A 17953-nucleotide genomic window follows, 5' to 3' on the forward strand; every position below is an offset into this window, starting at 1 on the left:
AATAAATAAGTTATGTAGTGGAATTATTACTTGTTTCATGTGGAGATTGCAAGCATTAGCTAGGAGTAGGTCCATGAAAAAGTAGACTAAAGAAAATCATAAAAGTAAAAGCCACAGCACATTTTTTACCTCTACAACTTGTTTACACAGCTCTATGGTTGACTGTACCGAAATACTTGAGATTTGCAAAAGCACTTTCATGAACTTTTGGTCAGGAAAAAAATGCCTGAACTTCCAACTTCCCTTCAGAAAGGATTTCACCTCCTGAATCATGTCACACCATCTGTCGGAGAAAAACACTTCCCATTCATAGGAAGCATTATTAATATGACAATCAAAATTTGCCTCTCCAGATCAAAATGATGATGTGGCCATGACTTCAACTATAACCTACTCCAGCAGATTTTGAACACCATCTTTTATTTTGGTGATAATCACCAATAGAAGAGAATCACTGTTAATAAAGACTATAGTTTCAAATGAAGATTTCAGAAGTACAACTTCTCAAAACAAACATTTCAAACTAAAATTCATTTAAAAAGTCTGATATCTTTAGTACAATATAAGAATGCACTTATGTTTGGTTAAGAAAACAGACTTTTTTTCTGTTTTGTTTTTGTTATTTTTTCTTTTCCTTTTTCTGTTTTGTTTGTTTGTTTTGGGTGTTTTTCTCCTGTTATGGAATGTGGATCATGTCAGCAGGAGATCATCTAATCTAATCTGCAACTTTTGTTTATAAGGGAGCATATATTTAGTTTGGCAGAAGTTAAGAGTAAGTGCCGTCAGAATGAACATTTATGACTTGGTACAATCTTCTCTGGAAAGTAGATTTTACTAACCTTTACCAAATACCAGTAAGTCAAAAGATCATGAACTGAAGAAATTTTGTTTCCTAAACCAAAAGGCAGCTTTCAAGGAAGACATCCACATTCACTTAAACATTCTAAATATACAGTGGAACTGAATTTGGTTTTTGTAACTGACTTGGAACCTTGGATTCCAGCATGCCTCTTTTGTGGCTTGTTTCAGTACTTTGCTCACCACTAAGTTTCAGTTTCAACTGGATTAGGCTGGCATGCAATAGTGTTTCCTCTCCAGGCCTGTCTACTGTGCCTACAATGCTCCTAGAAAGTTTGTGGCCACAGGAGTGCAAGTGGTCTCACTCACATACGAGTCTAAGTGATATTTTATCTTACTAAATAATAATTAAAAAAAAAGTGACTGCATTGTGTATACTTTACTAAACCGCAGGAAAACCACCCTTGCTTAGAAGAAGTACTTTACTCTTGATATACTACTGATGTAATCATAGTAAACTTTACGCTTAAGCTTTAAGTCTTAAGCTGTAAGACTCAGGTCAGCTGCCTGTAAAATATTCACTACTTTTTTTCTAGGCTGTGGTCTGTGACAGCACAGAGAGCCAAATGGCTAAACAGTCTGAAGAAAACTTAACTTAGCAAATGCAGAACAGACTGATTGTATTTTCCACTCAAAAACCAGCAGGCAGCCTTTAGCGCTAGTGATCAATTACTAGCAAAGAAAATCCAGTAGCTCCCACTTTATCACTCCAGGATACAGTAATACTCACTGAACTGGGAGGCAACTAATAGCCCAGAGTGGCAGATTAGTCCACGAATGTTAAGTGAGCACATCTCAGTACTTTTGTAAAGAGCTCTGCAGATATCATAGTCCACAAGACAAGTATCTCCACAAATAATGCAAACAAACAGTTCACTGCTAGAAGCACCAGAAGACTTGATGTATTATTCCTTCAAAATGTTTTGAGGTAGTATTTCTCAGTGAATCACACAACAGAAGCCTGGACAGTTTTACAATAAGCATGCCTGAGAATAATCACTGTGATTTCACTTAAATCCCTTTGTTACATAAACTTATCTTAAAACTAGGCAACGGATATAAAATGCTAACATACTACCATGAAAACCTGAATACTTAGCTTATGAACTAGAACTCTAGCTCGTAAATGTTATCTTTCTCTTGTGTAAAACCCAGGAACCTTGCTAATGGGAATGTTGATATGATACATCAGGCTTGGAAAACAATTTGCTTTATACTGCAATCTAAAAAGGCATAGAAAATGTGGATTCATGTAAAAAATAATTGATCCAGTAGGACATAAAAGCAAGCATAAAAATTTCTGTTTCCATATCTAAGTTTATGCAAACATAAAAGCTGAATCAAAATAGTACATGAAAAGTTAATTCTTAACGTTGAAAAGGACTAGTTTGTATTGTTGCTTAATAAAAGTACAGATTATACATTTTCTTATTAGCTTCATATTAAAAACTAATGTATGTACTGAATTACAGATTGATGTTTGACATTAGATTTTCTGAAAATTTTTTCATTTCTAGACTTGATCCAATACAAGTTCTGTAAATTTTTAGCTCAAGACTTCTACCTATCTTCTACTGCCTTTGATTATATAGCACAGACACTACTTTTTACTTTGTAGAAAGTCAGCAGGACGTATATATAACTCTTTCTATAATAATGCATCATTATACAAACTCCAAGCAGACATAAAGTCCAGTAGGCAGCTAAAAGGCTACACACATAAGCATGCAATAACAAAGCATTTTCTAAAGAGTATACTGGGAAAAGTGCAGGAACCTTGGGTCTCCAAGTACTTGAGGTCTGCCAATATACTTTGCCAATATGCTGACAGGTCAGTGATTCTAATTTAAGTTTTACAGTCTTGGTCTGCAGATTATTTTGTTCCATCCAATTAATATTCGATTATAATGAAATCCATCAGAAAGTTGTGACATACCTCAGGTTTTAAGAGACTGAAATAAGAGTTGATGCTACGATACTATGAAAAGCTGAGAACTCATTTGGATCTCAACCTTTCACAGACAGACCTTAATGACTCCTGCTAATCGAGAATCTGAGTAACCTCAGTGTACAATGCTCTGTTGTGTATGAACCACATCTGAAACAGAAGCTGGGATGCATTGCTCTTAGACAATGAAAACAGATATGCCACAGCTGGGTCAATGCATGCAAAATTTCAGGTGAGTCTCAGTGAACTGGTCAATTTACATCTAGCATCCCTTCTCTTCACCTTCTCCCTCTCTCTTTTTCCTCACACAAGCAAAAGCTACCTATATTCCAGCCCCTTGATCTAACCAAATTCTATGAAATGCCATTTTTTGTCCTGTTTGTGAGGTATATATACAAAACATGCAGTGGGATTTTAAGGGATCAGTACTCTTCAGACAACAGAATTTCCATGCTACACTAATAAATACTGGAAAAGCACAAAAATTAAAATATTTTGACCTTCGGAAACAAGGAGCTGGGAAAGGATTTTACTGGAGCTGCAACTGTTACTAATATTTTGGATTGTACTCAACTGAAATCCTAAACTCTCTAGACTGCTGCTGAAGATCAATCAAAAGCTGGTTTCTTTACAAGTCTTGCACAGGTTGCACATAAGCTCCCTACCAACCCTGAAGTCCAAGCAGGTACAGATTTATTGTGTATCTTAACAAATTTTATACAAAGTTCAGATTTAAAGTACTCACCATCTGGGTCAGAAATCATGTCCAGAAGAGATTTATCCAGGGTAGATTTGCTCATTATTTTCTCCTCATATTCAAAATACACATCCAGCTTTCGACTCTGTTTAGGAGTAAGTGTTAGGGTTAACATCTCAATGCTGTGAAAGAATATTTATTTCCTCTTTTAAAGGGTATGTACCAAGATTGTTTTAAAAATTTTATTTTAAAATAAATTATCAGTAAAAGTATAATCCTTGCATTGTGATATGCTTCTATTAGCTCTCAGGATGTTGATGTACATGTAATTTTATTATACTAAAAGTGAAAATGCAAGTTAAGAAAGGGATATCCAATGTGAATATTGAACCAGAAGAGAAGATTTGTTTTCAACTATGGTTTTGCCATAGCTGAAAACTACATGCCATCATACACAGAGCTATGTTGTAAAAGGAAAAAAATAATGGCCAAGTGACTAGTATGTCAGATTTATGCTGAACTTCCCATCTCTCAGTCAAGAAGATAATTATTCAATGCAGATAAGTGGGGAAAATTCCTTTATATATTAAGGCATTATCCCAGAGAAAGCTGGCAATTGCCAACTTGGGCTGGTAATGGAATACTATGTCAGATCAAAGACTTACAATAACTCCTTCACACCAAAGATAGGTAAGTTTATTATTAGGTTATCTTGCCAACACTGGAAAACAAGTCTCTCATTGCACAATCACATATAGGTGTTGTGAAAATCCTCTTTTAGGGAGGGTGGCACAGGGACTGCATAAAACTATGGAGGCAAAAGTTTTGTGGAATACATCACATGGCCATGCAACGAATGACTGCATAGCAGCACATCTGCACAAACAAACAAGCTTTGCACTTCTTGATCATGGATTTACAATCTAAAAGGAGAAAAATGCAATCCAACACTTATTTTAAAAATTACAATGCAAATCATTATGTGTGTCTGAATATTAACACGTAGCATCAAAACAAATGTTACAACTACTCAGCTTACAAAACCTTAATATCTGGTAACTAACTAAATCCTGGTGTTTGGACATATTCAGCTATGTACTGGCTCAAAAAGGAAACTGTCAGAATAGATCTCCATCTTAATGCCTTGGAAGTGTTTCAGTTCCACAGCATACCCATTGGGAGACTGAAATGATATTGCCAGAGTGAGGCAAGAGTCACCCCTGCTTTTCTTGGGTTAAGTGATTCAGGGAATTTTGCCTGATAATGCCGAAGCATGCAAAACTGCTATGGGACCTTCTACCCAGTGCAGCAGTTGTTGTTAACAACAGCAATATAAAAACTTCAGAAGTCTGTTTTTCACATGTTGCTGAATTTAATTAGAATTATTCCTGAGATCACAAATAGCAAACTGGAATTTCTAAAAAGTTATTTCCCCACCCTTCAAAAAAAAGGTACTTCTCTAACCTAAGGATATTAAGATATTTCACCTTCTGAGTACTCTAAGGAGCTGGAGTGGATAAATAAAAGAATATTTTTGCATTGAATGCATTTGGCAATCAGCCTATGATGCAGGTGATACAACATTTCCGTTTCTCAGTCACCATTTACTGAAGCCCTTAACAAGAACAATTACTCGCAAAACAGCAACTTAGTTTAAACCTTTTGTGGAAACTTGTAATTACAGCTTATAAAGTAAATTACCTTGAAGAGTGCTCAAAAAATGACCCTTTGCTACTTTTAGGGGCAGAAGACAGTCTTCTTTTGATTGTCATAGAGACTGTAACTACATAGAAGGTGCATGAACTGAAAAAAAAAAGAGAGCTAGAGCTTCTTTTAAGGTACATGTTGAGCTTATGTTAAAAGAGCAGTTTGCCAAAGTTACTGTGATTATCAGTTGTTACGTTACACTAGTTTAAAGTCTGAATAGAACTGAACTACCAGCCTTTTTCCAAGTCCTAAATTCAGATGCAATTTGGTATCTGGCACATCAGCCGTGTTCTGAGACTTCAATTCTACAGCATCTTGGACAGAATCTGCATTATTGTTTCCCATAATCTCTCTAGAGACATAAAACAATTGCAAAGAAACTACTACAATTTTTCTAGTCTTTCCATTACATTCACTTACTTTTTGTGTTTTAACTACATTTGTATCTCCTTATGTGAAGCTAAATTTAATGTTTTTAAGTTTAAAATGTTTTTCCCAGACAAAAGGTATCCAATAAACAAAGGATTGTCTTGAAATGTGGAAACTTAATCTTGCTAAGATAAATATATTATTGTTGAATTTGGCCATGCCCATATTATCTTAGCTGGTCGTCTGCTTCAGATAAGTTTATTTAGATGGCATGTAAAAATGTACAACATAAAAAGATTCACTACTTCTCTGTATTTGTTTACAGATCAACATTTAAATAAAATTAGGTAATTCAAACATGGATTACTTTGAATTGTAAGAACAGATTCACAATTGTTAACTTACTTGGAGCACAAACTAGGTAAAATTCTTCTCAGTCATGTGCAACTTTATGACTGTTTGACTAAGACTGCCGAACAAAACAGATTAACAGCAGCAAAGAAAATTCAATGGTTGCATATATGTGCAATATATAGTATACTTTGATTCTAAATTGAAACACTCACTCTCTTAAAAAATTTTTCACAATTAGTTTTGAAATGTGAACTTTGCATTCTTTGGGGAAAAAACCCAAACAAACTGAAAATCCTAAAACTTCAGGTCCACATTTTTTTTCTATCCACAATAGGGACATCAGAGATAAGCAGCATTTTTGAGGCTCTTTTTGATGCGATGGAACAGAGATGGATCATTACGATATGTCTAATCAGTTGCTTCTTCACTAGATAACTAATGAAAGTTACTAGCAAAGATGCTAATTAGGGTAGTATTTTTTTTATACTGGTTTGCCAGGAATTAGATGGACACCTAATCAAATTTTATATGGATTACTGAATAGCCTTAAACACTACTAGTTACCTTTTGATAGATATCCCAGACATGCCACATCAACGAGACAGTTACTTCTCGAAGAGCCAACTTGTCTAGGAAGTACTGGTAAGAAGCAGATGTCCCATTTAATTTAAGTAAATGCAATTTTGCTCACTCAATGGCAAACTCACAGACGTGCCAAGAGGAAAAGCTGGGGAATAGGAGCTAAACAACCCTGCAAATTCAATAAAAAAACACAGCAAAGGAGAGGTTTTTATGGGTGCTAAACTGGCAAGCAAGGTGAAGAAAATCAATGATAATAAAAAATAATAAAATAAAGATGCATTTACATTTACAGTTATTCCTTTTCTGTCTCCTGCTCTTGATCTCTTACCATGACATCTTGTTCCATACCAGTCTCATTCAAGAGACCTTTCTGGCTGCCAATTCAGGGACACGATCTGTATTGCAGTTAAAGTGCCAGACTTTAGCTTGCTTTTTTTAAAATGTATTTGTGAAAGCTTTCAACTTCTCATCTTTAGAAACAGGCTGTTCATAAACCAAAACGTATTTTAGGGAAAATTACTGAAGCACATGGGAAAGTTTACTCGAGTGCTGTACTCCAAAACGAACAAAAAATTCCCTCTTTTTTAAGCAAAGAAGTAGAAGCAGGACCCATTGAAATATCTTAGGGAGTCATTTTTGTAAGGACTTGTTGGAAGCTCTCCTATCCTCTTTACAGTACAAAAGTTCTTAATTTTAGGGACAAAGAGAGAGAACATGCAGAAGAAGAGAGAAGAAATTAAGAAACTACTTGAGGAATTTCTCAAAGATGCTGACAGAAAACAACCAGAAATAACTGCCCCAGAACAAGTGAGGCTGGTCAGGTAATTATAGTGTGCTCCTATTAAGAGGAAGAGAAACTCTGGAAGAAGGCTCGAAGCGGTAATCATAGCCAGTTCTCCTTCACTGAACTGCACAGAATGATCATGGAAAGGTCATCGTAACTGAACGCAGAAAAAGCTGTTTTTACTGGAAAATTACTGAATTATCAGTTCTGAATGAGAGAAAACTATCATGGACCACTGTAACATATATTTCATGAACGCGTATCGTTTCTCTTCACTGAACAATGAACAATGTTCACGTTACTGAACAACGTTAGTGAATGAATGCAGCCCACAGAGGACCATGGGAGTGAGAACATACTGGGTCTGGCTGGGATGGTGTTCATTTCCCCACAGCAGCCCTCACAGGGCTGTGCTTTGCATTGGTAGCTAGAAGGGTGTTGATAACACATCGGTGTTTGGGCTTCTGCTGAGTGGTGCTGGCAAAAGCATCAGCACTATCTCTCAATATTCCTTCCCCCATTGACAGCAAGATCTTGGGAGGGGACACAAGTAGGCACAGCTGATCCAAACTAACCGAAGGGATATTCCATACCATATGATGTCAGCTCAGATACAAAAGCTAAGAAAAGGAGGGTGAAGGGGGGCATTCATTGTTTACAATGTTTGTCTGCTGAGCAACTGCTACGTGTGCTGAAGCACTGCTTCTGGGGAAGTGGCCAGACATCACTGCTGACAGCAAGTAGAGAATAAACCTTGTTACTTTCCTCTTTGCTTGTGTGCGTGCAAACTTTCACTTTTACTTTATTACAATGCCTTACCTCAGCCCACAGGTCATTTTCCACCCTGTCCAGCTGGGAAGGGAAGAAATAAGAGCAGCTTGGTGGGCACCTGGCATCCAGCCAAGGTCAACCCACTACACATGGTATAAGACAAAAATATAACCTTATTCAAAATACAGCAGTTCAAGTAGTGGGATTCCTTTATAAAATAAGAATTTGAAAATCCAAAAGGCTATTGTCAATCCCAATAAAGGAGTCAATTTCCTGCATAATTTTTTTCATGTATCTCTGCTTTTGTTTGATCTCAAGGTCTGATACTTTGAGTGACTCCATTAGCAGATGAAAAAAAATATGTAGGAATTAAAATAAAAAATAATTCAAACAAATGTAAGTAATTTATAACAGATAATAATTCATGTAAAAATCTGCCACATAAATTCACATATTTCTAGCTAGAGGTTACCTAATCTATCCCCTCTCCAACTAATCATTTGAGGAAAATGTTTGTGTACACCTTTTTGTATGTCATGATTAAACATACTTCAGTAATCTGAGTATTCAAATTACAATGGCATGCAAAGATAAGCACTACTTGAAACTCTAAAGCAGCTAGGTATTCATAATTCTAGCCCTAAATCTGTTATCTGTTGGGACTGTCCTTCAGTCACCAGCTTCAGCAGAGAAAAAACCCATCAACACAAAACAAGGATGCATTTGTTCTAAGCACTGACAACAAATATTTGATGGTTCACTTAGTGAAAAAGTGATGTATACTTTCCATTATTTCACTAAACATTTAAGCCAGAAAACTGCCAGGGCCCCTAAGTATGTGATTAATTTCTGGTTTCCTCTTTTTGTGTCTTAGAAAATGATCCAACAGAATGTAGAAAGCAGCTGTAAACTGAACATTAAAATATGACAAGAAAGACTAAATTCACTTAGTATATCTAAAATAGGTCTCATAGTACTCTTTGCATTGATCCTCATATATGCAGTGAAGAAAAATGCTCAAATCATTAATATAGCAAAAACCCACAATGGACAATGCCTATAGTCTATTTTAAAGTATGAATGCACTCCCAGATTATTTTAGAAGAGAAACCATAGTAACCTGAAGAAGAGTATGGTGCCTCACTAGCTCCTCATGACTTCAGCACTTGCAAAGAAAATTCTCTCTTATCCTGATCTGGTTTAATTATTTAACTGTACATAAAACCTATTAACCATAACTTCAAGGTGCCATGGGAATTTCTTTTAAAAGTACTGGCTGAGACAATGTCCTTTTTGACAGTATTTTTGAGGAATCCATTAGGTAGCATAACACCCTGCATATTAAAATGCCACAGCTCAAGACAGAAAGGTACTTCTTCTAACACCAGAGGGTGAAAAAAGAGGAGAAAATGGTCATGAGAAAGCAGTTGGAATACACTTGACATTCATTCAGTGAAAAGGCTTTAGTGTAGGCAAATGTCAACAGGAAAAAAACATATGCTTCTACATTAATTTAAGACAGTTTCCTAAGTATCTGGAGATGAACTGATACTTTCTAAATCAAAAGATGATAGAGATGTACATATTAATGTATTGAAGAAACTGCATGGTCATTTGTTTCATAATCTTCTTTGACATGTATACAAAAACAAGGTAAGGAGCCTGAGCACCTGCAGTTCCAGAATTAAGAATCATGGAGAAACAGATGACCAATCCTACAGAACTCTCTAATAGCAGGCTCTCTGTCAGAGCAGCGAGCCAAAGGGCTAGTTGAGTGCTGTAGTGCTCTGTAGAAGGACCCAAAGTTAATTCCCTCCACCGCTAGTTAACCAAAAGTGTGCTGCTATCACCTAATAGAGGATGAACAAGTGCATCTGATTTCAAGTCTGTTGTCAACAGGACACTGGTGATCAAAACTGATGTTACTGCCATCCTACATCTTGCTCTGAAATGTGGTTTCCTTCCAACAAATAATATATAAAACCCTGCTGGTGTAGGCCTGCCATTACCACATCAGTATCTTCTTAGAAAAGTGAATTTACATCAAGATGTCAAAATACTGACATTGTTGACTTCTACTTTCTCAAGGGTATTAATGTACTGCTTTAAAATTGTCAGATATGAAAATTGACAAGCCTAATACTACAAAAGCCCCTACAGTAATAAGCTAAATATAGAGACACACTAATATCTCTTCCCCAACTTTAAAAATATGTAAAATTAATCTATTCTTTAAGTTTCAGAATGAATCCTTTGTTTATATATTGTACTTAAAAAATTCAGTAGTAATAACTGAAGACTTTACAAATGTTAAAGCTAGCTTAAAAACACATTGCCTTCCAAGAATTTTAAACAGCTTGGGGTAAAATTTTCTAACCATTGATTTTCAGTGAAACTTGGTGCATGAACCACTTGCCAAAACAGAATTTCAGTTCAGTGTTTCTGAAAGCCACACCTATAATTTCTGTTCTCATACTGTGAAAACAGATCCATTTTCCAAGTTATCCTGGCAGTAACCATGTTCTTCCCTTGATACTAAACACTCTGTGAGGTCTCTGACACAAGAGCAGCATACTTAAACAGGAAAGAGAACAAGCATCCTTCTGAAGTGCTTATATTATGCACAAGACATCTAATACAGACCCTGCTGGAAAGACCACTTCAGTAACTTGTGTCATTATTGCCACACCTCTGGGTATCATTTTCGTTGGTGAGCAGTCAACAATGCCCTTCTGATAAACACATAAAGAGCAGAAAATTGCTTAGACTGAAGTCATGACTTGCCATGACACATCTCTAAATAAACAAAACACTTCCATCATAAACTTATTTTAGAAAGATTTCAACCCACAATAGCAGTTGTGGCCACCATTAAAAAAAGACTGAGAGGATACTATTAAATTCTGATAAGAAAAGAATGGGTATGTCTTCGCTTTCCACGCAGAGGCATTCAAAATTCATTCTCTGTCACCCTTCAACAACTAAGTAATGTTACACAGGGATTTCCGAAAAGGTAGCACAATTGAGAAGACTCACTTTCTTATCTTCACCAGCTCAAATATATTCCTCCAGTTAAGGAGCAGTACTAACAGAAAACTGAAATTGGAGAGCAATCATACCTTTATGTGCTCCAAAACAGCTGTTGCAACATTTGTATGAAGATCAATGAGCCTCTTCTTTTCCAGAAGTTCTGGAAGAGAGCTGAAGAGATTAAATACAAACTAACCTGCTCATTTGCACTATTAGTTGAATTGTGTATTGTATACAGTAGGTACAAAAAAATAATATAGAATCATAGAACTTTCTGGGTTGGAAGGAACCTCTAAAGACTATTAAAATCTAAAATTATATAATAGGATTTGGACTAAGAAATTACAAAGTAATTTGTAATCATTACATATGTAATGATTCTCATAACCATAACAGAATAACATAAAGACATTAGTCACACATAATGTAGTAAACCAGGTTTTTGACCTCGACTAGCAAAAAATATACATAAAGGGTACTCCAATATTTCCATTAAAAGCTTGTGACCAACAACAGATATGTGCCCTGCTAACCTAAAAAAATAATCACCTACATTTAGCTCATTTCTGGTACATATAAAGTGTCAGTATCTGCCAAATAATAATACCTGTAAAAAAATCAAATAATTATAAAATTATATTAAATAATAACATCTGTCAAGTAAATAAAGAACCTCTAGATGTCCCAAAATTTGTCACAGGTGCTTCTGCATAGAACATAATTCTCTATGCAGGATTTGTGATTAAAATATTTTCTTTTGTGAAACGGGAAACAGAATGGTTAAATTTACTTTGCAGAAAAATTATTACTTAAGGTGTTATGATCTACAGGATTTTCACTGCTGGTACTTGGCAATCATGTTTATAAAAGGCTGCTTGGGATCTATACATTTTCACATCCCAAAGCACTCAGGACACCCAGTGTCTTACTCAGTTTATAGAGAGCATGTAAATACCTGCTTGCTTTTTGTAAACTGTCTGATCCATCACTCATCCTTTGTAATTCCAATCAAATTCTAATTAGGCATAGCATACAAAACAATTTTTGAAACTCACTAAGAGACAACTAACTCATGCAGGCACACTGGATTTCACAGTACACTGGGCATATCACCCCATCTATCCTCACAATAATTATTGTTTCTTCTCCCTTCTGATTGGGTCTTAGTGAAAGTCAGCAAACTAAACATCTTCCTTCTCCAAGGCATCAGTGGAATGAAAAACAAATTTACAACGAGAAACAAGTCTAAATCTCAGAGTTTCACTGTCATCCATGGTGGCTAGGTCTCCAAAAGTCTCTCCAAAAGGAGAGTAAACTTCTCATGCAGAGTTGGTAATAACTACAATCTTGTGAACAGTAACTACATGAATCAAAATGTAATTAATTACACACTGTGCAAAGTAAGCAGACACTTCAAGAAGTGGATTTAACTAACAATTTTCTTAATGAAGGAATGCAGAGGTCTTTTTTTTGGTGGAAGAGTGCAAGCAAATCTGTGATGCACTTAGATTACTCAGCTTTGCTGAGGAAACACTCCCAAGGTCATGTGTAGATGGCTCATACATATTGTGGAAGTTACACGTGCAAGCACTGGTTTACGATATTGCATTTAACTTTATCAGGAATTATAAAACATTTCAACTACACTATTGAGCTGAATAGCCTACATTTAAAGCTATTTATTTCAAAGAATGTTAAAAGTTCAATGACAGAAAAAATCAGAAATAGTTCCCAGTTAATTAAACAATAATGCATTATTGATCACTTACCTGACAGCTGAAGTTAGCTTAGCTGTATTATCTGAAAGCATACTTATTGCTCCTTCATCCTCCCCTTCTATACCCTGGGTTTTGAATAAGGGTTTGGAAAGAGGAATAAAACCAGTCATAGTAAGTACAAATGCATACACATGCATTATATACAGTCAATATATTTAGAATCTATTTTCTCTCAATGGGATTAATGTCTGAATAGTGTTTTTCAGTTAGTATGGAAATTATATAACTACAACAGCATTAAACACAAGAAACTGAGCCTTCTCATGAAATATGCTACTTCTAGTCCGACTTTTAAGATTGTATTATGTCTAAAATTCAGTATGCACTGACAACTTTTGTGTGTGGGATGACAGGGTGTGCCAAGCATCTATACAAGTCCTATAGAGCTTTACATAAAGCACATATAGGTGATAAACTTACCATGATACTTTTAAGTCTTTTGACTTCATCTTCTTGGGCTCTGTAAGATTCCAGTTCCTGCTGAACAGACTCGGCTACTTCTGGAAAAGGACTAATGCAATACTCTGCATTAGGCTCAGTTAAATAACAAATTGAAACACTAGAACCATTAGAACCTTTTTGGAAATAACAATACACAAATCACGCACCAGTATCAAATAAGTGAAAATGACACCTCACTCTAGGTTTACTTAAACTTTATTCACCGCTTTTGATAATTTTATGTAATTTTGGTAAGAACATTTTCAAGCTCTGTAATAAAAAGCTAATATACGATTAATAGAGGCAACAAATATTGACAATGATGTGGTTGGTTGACCCTGGTTCGAGCAGGTTGGGTCAAGCCCCTCCTCTCAGCAGGACTGGGTGGGCAGAAAATAAGATGGAAAAAACCCCAAACTCATGGGTCAAGATACAGGCAGTTGAAAAAATTCAAAGCTTGTGTGTGAAAGCAAAGGAAAACAAGATTTTGTTCTCTACTTTCCACTAGCAGTGATGTCTGGCCACTTCCCAGGATGTTGGAGCGACAGCCTTGATGCAGTGCCAGCGCTGCTCAGAAGTAGCCAAAACACTGGTGTGTTACCAACACCTTTCTAGCTACCGATGCAAAGCTCAGCACTGTAAAGACTGCTGTGGGGAAATGAACTGCATCTCAGCCAGACCCAATACACCTTAAAAAACGCCTCCAAACTTATAAAATATTTTCAAATAAGCTGAAAAACAGAACTATCATAATATCAAGAAGACTTAGAATTTGTTTTGACTAAATTAGTATAAACTGTGTACCTGCACAGCTTACCTGCCCTTATGCTTTTGCCAGAATTTATCAGATGCAGTTAAATCATAGGACTTCTTATTTTTTTTCTTAGGTCTAGCACCTGCTGGAGAACTTTCCATTCCTGTTGATTCTTCCAAGTTAACTCTATTCAAATGGAAATCCTAAAATAAAGAAGAATATTATGTAAGTATTTGACAATTTTTAATTATTTATTTAGTCTTTTATACTCAACCAATATCTTCTAAAATATTTCCCCCAAAAAAAATTAACACAGCTATTTAGTAGAACTTCATAAGAGAGCAGAAAACAGTTTACTAGCTAATTAGATAATAACAACAGCAATATAAGAACTCCAAAATTATTCACAGTTACTTAAAAATACACCAAACAAGCAACAAATATTAAGCAAAGACATTTGATTGTCTCATATGTGAGCAGTCTTCTGACACTGAACTTCAAACAGTTTTCTGCACAGAAAACACGTTATTTAGCAAAAATTGTGCTCTAATAACCATCCAAAACTAAAGCATAAAAGTGCCCGTGTTGCAGACAAAAAGTGTTTCTAAGGCTGAAGTTCACCTACACATTGATAACAAATGTATCAAAGCTTTCAAGAAGTTCAGGACAACAGCAACAGGATTATTCACTGTGAAGACTCTTTAGCTACACATTCACAGTCTTTCCCAATTTTTTTTAAACACTAGTGAAATAGTGAATGCATGATAAAGCAAAAGTTTGCAACAAAGCTGGTGTTTCTCCATGTAGCTTTTCTTCTTCCACAGATGCATGAACATAAAAATTTCAAAAGTGTCATTTGCTTGGCAAAAAATAATAAAGAGAATCAAATCTTAAGCTATACAGAATCTGTCATGAACCTTTTAGAACAGATATTTTTTCCAGAAATAAACCCCACTTTATTATGTTCATTAAAGTTTACAGAAACAGATCACTGTAAGTGAAACTGTCAAATAAAATTTTAAAATTTTTCTAGTTATCCCTTGGCAAGGACTTAAAATTAAATACTACAAACGATCCATGTCAGAATAGAAATAAAACTAGCTAGAAGTAAAACTCTAGTAGAAGTAGCTCAAATAAAACACATGCAGTCAATGAGCACAAACCTCATCTTACAAGATGTGTTTAATGTTTCAGCAAAGAAGAGCATTTTTCAAGTACATATATTCAATAAAAACTTGAAGGGAAAAAAATTTACTTGATTGCAAATTTTGCTGTAATTTTTAATGAAGATCTATGTTTTGGCTCAATTTAACTCACCAGTGACCTGAGTTTTCAAGTTAGTTTTGGCATTTACAAGGAGTTTTCCAAAATAATTCTTATTGATTAGCATTCCTCTGTTTAACCCCCCATTTTGTCCTTATAAGGCTTTCTATTCATCCCTCCCATTTTTCTGTATCCACTCTTGAAAGGTTTTTTTAGTTAGAACAGGAATATCTTCTCATAAGTCTGTTTATGTGTAGAAACACCAGGTTTAAAAACTAAATAGATGCAGCACTCTTTGTGCTGTCCCTAACTTTGTGCCTGGGTTAAAATACGTTTCAACATTGCACAGAATTCCTGGTCTATTTTAACTGAGACCTTAAGTGAAAAACAATTTGTTTGAAAGTATAGCTTACATAATCAGCATTTTGGTAACATTTTCACAGTTAAAATTCATGGCCTCTTAAAAGGTTACTGCAGTTATTTCTTGAAATATTATGCTCAGTGCATGAAGAGCCTGGCAAGCCTGCCTTTAAGCTGAACAATTTGACTGGTTTTGAAATTAAACTTTTGCCCTTGCCATGGAATCACAGACAACTTGGTTACAATTTCACTAAACAAATTCATAATCCTATCCACTCAGTTAAAAATAAGATGCAACATTTAACAAGTTGTTCCAGAGAAACTACTGAAGCCTGATGCAGTACAGACAAATATCCAACAATCCTCAAATCATTCTTCTGCTGTGATGATTGATACCCCAGCATATTTGTAGTACTAGTCCTCAGTTTCCAGTACATGATCACTCTGCACCTTGAGGCACTGAAGTCCTATCCCAACACATGCTTGAGGCCACCCAACACTACCTTCTCTACATGGCAGATGAGCTGGAGTCAAACAGATGGAGCTTCACATACTTTTACTATTGAGTAAGTGAGTGTTTGCTGATAAAGTGATTAACAGGTGACAAAGTGAAGTTAGCACAGACCTTGTGGAATTGTGTTTACACCTGTAAAAATTGTTATTCGGGTTTCCATACCCTACTCCTTACTACTTTTAAAAGAAACCTGTAGAAATTCAGAACTTCTACCTACAAGTCTCTAGCCAGTTACTGGAGAAAACTCAGTGCAAACTATTCTTTTCACATATGCCTTTCCTAAAAAAGCTAGGCCAAAAATTCTCTATCTTTAAAAAGCACCCTTTCAGTTAAGAGGAAGGCACTTGTCAGAAGGAATTAATCATATAAAATAGAATTTACAAGTGTCCTAAAACATCCCATTAGTGCTGAAATATTTTCTTTGTAGCAATGCAAGTTTCTGGACAGGACTCTGTTTATAACCACACAGTTCTGTGGGATGATTGGGGTACCAAATACCTTTCACATGACAAGTTCACAATCAACTCTGTATACAAACACGTATGTGCATGTGCATATTTCATGTATTCCTCTAACAGTCTCAAAAATAAACCCCAAATACTTCTCAAAGCCAGATATTGAAATGATTTTCATGAGTAACTCTCATTATGAAAAAGCCTCCAGATACTAATTACATTTATTATTTCTTATTTACTCCATACCTATACAAAAATGCATAAATCTTATGTAAGCAGTATTAGCTTTCATTCAAGTACATTTCTACTATTGGTATTACAAAATAAACTTGAGGAAATAAAGGTAGTTTAAGGCTATATGAATTTCAAAAAAATGATTTAAAAAATCTGTTTGAGATTCCTCCAGTAGGATTATATACCACTTGGTATCTCTGTATTGAACACCTACACCACCTTGTGGACAAAACCAGGAAAATGTGTTTTTAGAAATCGAACCTAAAACCAAAATTTGTTTAAAAACACATTAAAAGTATTTATTTTTTCGAAATTGTATTACACTTGAAGGAGTTTGGATATTACATCACATAAAGATCATGAACTACTACAGAAAAAGCCAGGATTGATGAATTAACTATCTTTTGAAGATATCAAGATTTCAACTTTTTAAATATTTTAGAAATTATTGCTAAGTAAACCTTTTAGAGAAAATCTTCCAAATAAAACAGACAATTCAGATTTTGGATTAAGAGAGAAAGTGGTATTAACAACAAACTGAATGAAAAAATAGTTTTGGTAACAAAATCAGATTTATCCTTACCAGAACATCATGCACTAAAGCTTGGTATGTCCAAGTATGATGTAGAGGAGTTGCTAAATCTATGTTTCTGTCAACAAGGACTAATAGGGGCCTTTGGAAGCTGAAAAGATGACACTGTGTTAGTACTTCTTTAAACATGATTAAAACACCCAAGTAACATCCTGAGTGATATCAGCCACCTTCTACATCATATTTCACATTAAAAGCAGAACTGCCTACTGCTGAGCTCCTCTAGCCTTCCCCAAAGTCACTGGGGCTGATCACTGCCAGAAATTCCAGGAATCAAATCTGAGTAATGATAAAAAGATTATTTTATTTTGTACTATTTTATATTACCAATATATAAATATTGAACAGAAGTCAAAACACTGAACAGCAACTAGCTTTTTAGGTATTAACTAATACATCTTTGTGTGGATACAGATTTGAGTTCCAAACAACTGCCTGAGTGGGTAATATTCGACCTTAAAC

General features: G+C 35.3%; 1 protein-coding gene across 1 annotated transcript in view; it reads right to left on the reverse strand.

Moving 5' to 3' along the window:
- Positions 1-17953, reverse strand: part of SCFD1 (sec1 family domain containing 1) — a 52362-nt gene that overhangs the window by 19648 nt on the left and 14761 nt on the right. The window contains exons 10-15 of the mRNA XM_050336779.1: positions 17483-17582; positions 14137-14276; positions 13299-13389; positions 12870-12943; positions 11190-11271; positions 3552-3648 (exon numbers count right to left, since the gene is read on the reverse strand). Coding sequence (XP_050192736.1) covers positions 3552-3648; positions 11190-11271; positions 12870-12943; positions 13299-13389; positions 14137-14276; positions 17483-17582 — 584 coding nt within the window. The remainder of the gene's footprint in view (positions 1-3551; positions 3649-11189; positions 11272-12869; positions 12944-13298; positions 13390-14136; positions 14277-17482; positions 17583-17953) is intronic.

Source organism: Myiozetetes cayanensis, unplaced genomic scaffold (assembly GCF_022539395.1).
Source record: "Myiozetetes cayanensis isolate MyiCay16 unplaced genomic scaffold, myiCay2020 scf6-25, whole genome shotgun sequence".
Lineage (NCBI taxonomy): Eukaryota > Metazoa > Chordata > Aves > Passeriformes > Tyrannidae > Myiozetetes > Myiozetetes cayanensis.